This window comes from Sinocyclocheilus grahami, unplaced genomic scaffold (assembly GCF_001515645.1).
Source record: "Sinocyclocheilus grahami isolate Dianchi unplaced genomic scaffold, SAMN03320097.WGS_v1.1 scaffold843.1, whole genome shotgun sequence".
Lineage (NCBI taxonomy): Eukaryota > Metazoa > Chordata > Actinopteri > Cypriniformes > Cyprinidae > Sinocyclocheilus > Sinocyclocheilus grahami.
The window spans coordinates 69,911-77,621 of record NW_015506022.1 but is presented as its reverse complement, the minus strand read 5'-3'; the positions used below and the strand labels follow the sequence as shown (position 1 = coordinate 77,621).

The window sequence follows — 7,711 nt, the reverse complement described above, 5'->3', positions numbered from 1 at the left end:
AGGAGAAACAATAATGTACAGTATGTGGAAAATAATGTGTTTTTTTAAACTTAAACCACATTAACACATTTCATTACACCAAATACACAAAATAATGTTCTTTTTAGCAGCATCATATGACCTCTTTAAGTAACGTAGCATTTGCTTGCAAAAATGTTGAATTCCTCGACAAATGTTACATTCACTCAAGCATTTGTTACGAAAATAATGAGGTATGAGAGAAAAAAAACATTCCAATGCAAAGTTTCTTGAGGGAACGCATACTTGCAAAAACAAAAAACGCACACACACACACACACACAAAAAAGAGAGATCGAATTTAATTTTTTTCTCCCACATGCAAGCGAATGAAAAGTTTCTTTGGGGAATGCAATACTGTTGCGAGAGAATGTAAAAATCTGGCTAGTGAATGCAGAAGCACGAACAGATCGTTTCTTCCGGTCCACTGATCTAGAGAACAGCAATCCAGTCATCAGTATACAGATCAGTGTTCCTCTCGTGTCTTCCCCACTCCCTAATCAGCTTTGTACTACTTTCTTTAATGATCGGTAAAGCTAATTATATTTATCATATATATGTATATTTATTACATCTAAATCGACCGTTTATTTTTAAACGCCAACTCAATGCCCTCCCTGTACTGGAAAACTGCATAATAACTCTAAATATCTTTATATTTAACCCAAAATCCTCAGCTTTATCTGATAGCTTACAAAAAAAATTAAATAAAAAGCCATTCTAATTTTCAACATGACTTTTCGCGCCATCTCTCTGCATCCCTCGTACGTGCACATCCACACTAGCTCCATGGCTTTACTGTACAGAGTCCAACCACCTGCGGGACGCGGGGGGAGCGCTCCTTTCCTAAAACACCTACGGACTAACGCACAGTTGTATCAACAGAGCAAATTTACAGCAGATTCCACTTTCAAAAATCTATCGCAAAGTACGACGCGTAAACACGTCTAGGAACACGTCAGAAAAGCGGGAAATAAGTGCGCGGGAAATGGTTCATTCCTAAAGTACGACGTGCAGACCCGAACGCGCCGCACCCCGCTGTAACTCTGGGAAAACCCACCAAACCGTCGACGCTCACAGGCAAGCCCCTGCGACGCTGTAATTCGATAGTTCCATTTAACAGGCGGGCTTTCAGCGGGAAGCTCGGCCGGCTATTGGCTGACTGCCACGTCAATCAAGCGCTGCTTTGCATAAGCAGGTCAGGTTGCAGTTGCGGGGGAGTGGGCAGGGTTGGGGTAGCGCAAGTGAGCTGAACTTCTGCACTATCCTCAGTTTAATACTTCAAATACACAAAATAATGTTCTTTTTAGCAACATCATATGACCCCTTTAAGTAACGTAGCATTTGCTTGCAAAAATGTTGAATTCCTCGACAAATGTTACATTCACTCAAGCATTTGTTACGAAAATAATGAGGTATGAGAGAAAAAAAACATTCCAATGCAAAGTTTCTTGAGGGAACGCATACTTGCAAAAACAAAAAACGCACACACACACACACAAAAAAGAGAGATCGAATTTAATTTTTTTCTCCCACATGCAAGCGAATGAAAAGTTTCTTTGGGGAATGCAATACTGTTGCGAGAGAATGTAAAAATCTGGCTAGTGAACGCAGAAGCACGAACAGATCGTTTCTTCCGGTCCACTGATCTAGAGAACAGCAATCCAGTCATCAGTATACAGATCAGTGTTCCTCTCGTGTCTTCCCCACTCCCTAATCAGCTTTGTACTACTTTCTTTAATGATCGGTAAAGCTAATTATATTTATCATATATATGTATATTTATTACATCTAAATCGACCGTTTATTTTTAAACGCCAACTCAATGCCCTCCCTGTACTGGAAAACTGCATAATAACTCTAAATATCTTTATATTTAACCCAAAATCCTCAGCTTTATCTGATAGCTTACAAAAAAAATTAAATAAAAAGCCATTCTAATTTTCAACATGACTTTTCGCGCCATCTCTCTCTGCATCCCTCGTACGTGCACATCCACACTAGCTCCATGGCTTTACTGTACAGAGTCCAACCACCTGCGGGACGCGGGGGGAGCTCTCCTTTCCTAAAACACCTACGGACTAACGCACAGTTGTATCAACAGAGCAAAATTACAGCAGATTCCACTTTCAAAAATCAATCGCAAAGTACGACGCGTAAACACGTCTAGGAACACGTCAGAAAAGCGGGAAATAAGTGCGCGGGAAATGGTTCATTCCTAAAGTACGACGTGCAGAACCGAACGCGCCGCACCCCGCTGTAACTCTGGGAAAACCCACCAAACCGTCGACGCTCACAGGCAAGCCCCTGCGACGCTGTAATTCGATAGTTCCATTTAACAGGCGGGCTTTCAGCGGGAAGCTCGGCCGGCTATTGGCTGACTGCCACGTCAATCAAGCGCTGCTTTGCATAAGCAGGTCAGGTTGCAGTTGCGGGGGAGTGGGCAGGGTTGGGGTAGCGCAAGTGAGCTGAACTTCTGCACTATCCTCAGTTTAATACTTTATTTCGGAAATTATTATCTTTGACGAAAACAGCTCCAGCCTCGTGCGCTTTTATGAACCACTAAGGACTGCCGGATTCGCTCAGCTCCCAGTAATTAACGGGTTCATCGGGAAGTTGAGGTGAGTAAGTGTGGCTTTCTGCTTCAGTTGATGTCAGAGTAATATTAATCGGTTTATTTGACCGTGATAAGCTGACATGCTTTCATACTTTCATCTTGCGTTGTTTTCCTTGTATTTGAGACGAATACAGCGATTTATGGAATTATTCATATTTCACCATCAGTGCTAAATTACCACCAATTACCTCCAAATTACCATCAGTGCTAAATTACCACAGATGGAGAGCTATATGAACAAAACATGATTTATAAGAGCTTTCTTTGCAACTGAAAGCACATTCAAGCCTTTCACCGAGGCCACATGGTCGAGAAATAGATGATATCCTTTTGGACCTCATATCATTAGCATATCATTAGCATATCATTAGCGTGCATTAATAAATAATGATCAAGAAGACATTAGCCCATGCATCATTATGTCGAGGTGCGGAAACTGTGATCTGAACTCTCTTATATTTCCATTCGCTAAATTACCACCAATTACCTCCAAATTACCATCAGTGCTAAATTACAGATGGAGAGCTATATGAACAAAACATGATTTATAAGAGCTTTCTTTGCATCTTATGCAAGGCCACGTGGTGGAGAAATAGATGATATCCTTTTGGACCTCATATCATTAGCATATCATTAGCATATCATTAGCGTGCATTAATAAATAATGATCAAGAAGACATTAGCCCATGCATCATTATGTCGAGGTGCGGAAACTGTGATCTGAACTCTCTTATATTTCCATTCGCAGATGTTTACAGTGATATCCCGGGTTTCCGGTGCTGTCCTGTGATTTCTGGAAGCAGGTAAGCCACTGACTAACGCACATTGCGCCTGTTCTCCACTCCACTGTGCGTGTGACAGCGGCTAACCAGCTTTTGGATGAGTGCCTGACCTCAGCGTCCCACCGGAGCGTCCTGAGCGGCCCCTGGAGGGACGCCTTTGGGCCCCCGGCCCTCCACCAGTCTTTTGGTTCCCCTGGTAAAGCACTGCGCTTGAAACCCAGAGGTTGTGGGTTCGAATCCCATGCAACACGCGCTAAGAAAGGGAGTGTAAATGTGCCACGGACCTCTAGATGAAGCTGCTTCGCTCATTCCAAGTTCTATACGTAATAATAATGTTGTTTGTGCACGTAAGCAGCCGCTCTGAACTTTTGAACTTGTACAGTTATGCAAATCCAGCTACAGTGGCTGTGTAAACCGTCTGAGTCACATTCACACATCATGTGAATCGCACTCGGCCTGTTAGCTGTGCTCTAATTTATCATAGTAACAATTACACTTTCATTCTGATCGGCGGCTTTGGTTTCAGAGATGTACAGTAAATGTGTTTTAGTGGAAGTTTTTCCTTCTTTAATATGTTGGTGATTTCATGATATGACACGTAATTGTATTATATTGCATTATAATATGAAAATATATATCAAATAAAATAAATTGTAATGTTTCTCTGTACCTTACATTATATTATATGAAATATATGAAATCTAAAAATATAGAAAATCAATCTAAAAATGTTTGAGTATAAAACATGCTTGTAGCAATGAAATATTAAAGGTAGCTGCAATTTTGCTACACAAATGTGTGATGTGGTCACTCACATTCTATTTATAATATTAATTAATAAATGTTTATGCTTTCATTATTATTTTATATTATTAAAAATAAATCCTAATGCTGCAGTATATATTATATTGTGTATATATTATATTATATACTAATTAAATCTTAATGTTTGAGTACACAAACTTGATTTTAGAAACAAAATATTAAAGGCAAAATATTAAAAAGAAAGCAATGGATAGCATTGTTAACAATTTAAAAAAAAGTAATATATTCATGTTTTCATTATATTATATTATTAAAAATAAATCCTAATGTTGCAGTATACATTATATTGTATATATTATATAATATTACATTATATACAAATTAAATCTTAATGTCTGAATGCACAAACTTGATTTTAGAAACAAAATATTAAAGGTTGTAATATATATATATATATATATAAAAAGAAATGGATAGCATGGTTAACAAGTTGTTAACAATTATAAAAAAATACTATATTCATGTTTTCATTATATTATATTAATATTATATTATTAAAAATAAATCCTAATGCTGCAGTATACACTATATTATATTGTATATATATTATATCAAATAAAATATAAAAATAAGAAAATCTTAATGTTACATATATTATATTAATAAAATATAAAAAATAAATCCTAATTTTGCAGTATACATTATTACACTGTATTACATTATAACAATTAAAAAAAATCTAAGTTACATTTTATGTATTATATGTAAATAATATATAGAAATAGATCGAATAAATCCTGATGTTTCATAATACAAACATACATTTAGCAGCACAATATGGAAGGCGGAGGTGTGATTGTGCAAAAGAAATGTTGATCATCATTTCTTTAATCCAGGCTTGGTTTTGAAAAGGCAAACAAACAGCACTTCATTTATAACAATTAAAAAAAAATCTAAGTTACATTTTATGTATTATATTATATTATATGTAAATAATATATAGAAATGGATCGAATAAATCCTGATGTTTCATAATACAAACATACATTTAGCAGCACAATATGGAAGGCGGAGGTGTGATTGTGCAAAAGAAATGTTGATCATCATTTCTTTAATCCAGGCTTGGTTTTGAAAAGGCAAACAAACAGCACTTCATATAATGTAAATCTCACTGAATTCAGAGGATTGAAGTGGTTTATAGCTACATTTTGGGTTTTGAGTTCCATAACATGTATAATCCTGCCTCTTAATAGTAATTAAACTGCCTATTAATCACTTCTCGATGGGCATTTTATATGAAACTATTAACATATCTATTTACAATTTTTAAATAAATGTAATATATTAAAATTATAGATATTAAATACACGTTTTACATCATATAGAAGTTAATATGCATGTTAATATTAATTAGTACTTAATTAGGATTACTTGATTTGGTCTTGGACATAATTATATAAGTATAAATATAATATTTTTAAATAATATATAAAAACTTATTTGTGGTTATTTGAGTATGAAAATCTGATGATTTATTTATTACTCGTAAGTTGTAATGAGAAAAACTAAGTGGTCTCTACTTGAGATACTATTATAATTTTTATTAAAATTAGGAACGAGTTTTATTGTTTTCGTTTTAATTTTTGTAAATGTTTTAGTAATTTAGTTTTTGCCGTTTTTATTAGTTGGTATTTTTATAAATTTTTTATTTCTGTAATTCATTTTAGTTTTACTTATTAACCCTGGTATGCGGCAGGGTGTGTGAAATCAATACTCATTGTAGCCCTGACATTTATATTATTATTAGCCCAGTTTAAGTGTTGGAGAACATTCCCCGTGTTTGCGCTCACTTAAAATCTGAATCAGTAATATAAACAGACACGATGCACAGTCTTTATTGTACTTAAATACATAGACAAAAGTAAAAGTTCTCGAGATAAAATCTGGTAATATTTTACAGTACATACATGTTTTGAAATGTACCCAAAAGTAGTAAATACATTATTCATATATACAGTGAATATATAGACGACAGTTAAGACAGCAGAGTTGAATGTAAGCAGAAAGTCATTATAAATCCTTAGCCCTGTGCTTCAGCTTTATTACCTCCAAGACGATTCTCTGGATGTCAGGACTGCAAGACACATAGAAAAGCACACTGAGTGATGCTGTTGGGAAGTTCAATCATAAGTACAAAAATACGTTAGACACATTCCCATGCACACAGCAGCCGAGAGCAAACCGAAAGAAACGTCCAACCGTCACACTCTACTGTGTATGAACCCTGAGTTTTAGCTCTCGCTAACCCGGCAACGTACTGCCTCAGTCGTATAATGAATATGCAATACAGCACGAGGCATTGATAATGTGTGGGAATCATGGATTTGATGCAATTTGTTCTTTGGAAATAGCAAATACAGAAACTTTGCAGGTTCACTCAGAGTGTGTCCCGAAAGTAACAGATACAGACCGCAAAAGCAATCGATCACTGGATAAACTCTAAATAAACTCTGGATAAAATCTATTTTGTCATTTATACAAAGGAAATTTCATCATGGGAAAATTTCCCCTCTGAATACTGGTCCAACTTTCAAAAAGTCCAGTTTTGTAATTGTTTGAAAGTACAGTCAAACCAAAAAGTTATTCGGACACCAGATATAATTTTTTTTTTATTTTTACTAGTGAGTGCAGGACATTATAGTTAATTTATGTAAGTGAGGACAGCAAAATAAAGTGAACTTTTTCATGTATTCTTCATGTAGTGGACTACAAGTAAAATATTCAGACGTCAGACGTGACATTATAAAATGATGGTTATGACCTTTTTCAATTCCTCAAAACAATATTCTCAAAATTCATTGTAAAGTTGGGATAGCTTCCCCAAAGGCAAAGTGTTTCATGAATTTATTGGGGTATTTGAATTAAACATTGCAACGTAAGACTAGCTACATATAATGCATATTACTATTATTAGAGATGCGCATTGATGATGTAAACAATGGTCGGTCAGGATTATGTGTGACGAGACTTTGCTGAATTTGAACTCTACAAAAACTAGACAAATTTTGACAGCTATTTAAAATACACAATGCATTAAAAATGATTATGATTATAATGGAAATATGAAGGCAGTGCAAATAAAAAAAAACGGTAACATTTTAACTTTATCGGTGAGTAACATCATGCAAAACTTTATCTTAAGACATTCCGTAACTTCTTTCTTAAGAAAGTTTTCATAAATCCAGCCCTATAAAGCTTAAAAACAATCCAAAAACATAAAAATGGCCTAAACAATTTTTAAATAAAGATGGCCTTTTTTCAACTTGTTCAACAAACACCACCATACAATTTAAAATCAGTAATTTTCTTAAAAAGATTATTAAGAAACTTAGACTTTATCTTAGATTTTGATAAATCCTGCCCTAGAGGCTGTCAAGCTCCAAAACAATCCATTAAAGTATCATAAGTGTCCAATGTGAGTATCGGCACTATATTTCAAGTTTTCTGGGGCCTCATTTATAAAATGTGC

At 35.1% G+C, this 7,711-nt stretch overlaps 1 protein-coding gene across 4 annotated transcripts in view; it reads right to left on the bottom strand.

Annotated features, from left to right (window-relative positions):
* Window positions 1-6,078: 6,078 nt before the first annotated feature.
* The window catches only part of LOC107562831 (ras association domain-containing protein 8-like), a 41,196-nt gene continuing 39,563 nt past the window's right edge, over window positions 6,079-7,711 (bottom strand). For 3 of the 4 annotated variants that reach the window (XM_016247566.1, XM_016247565.1, XM_016247564.1), the window contains one exon: window positions 6,080-6,316. In XM_016247566.1, the coding sequence (XP_016103052.1) occupies window positions 6,285-6,316 (32 nt within the window). In that variant the 3' untranslated portion in view covers window positions 6,080-6,284. Of the gene's footprint in view, window positions 6,317-7,711 lie in introns of all 4 variants that reach the window. The other variant, XM_016247567.1, reaches the window with a different exon arrangement.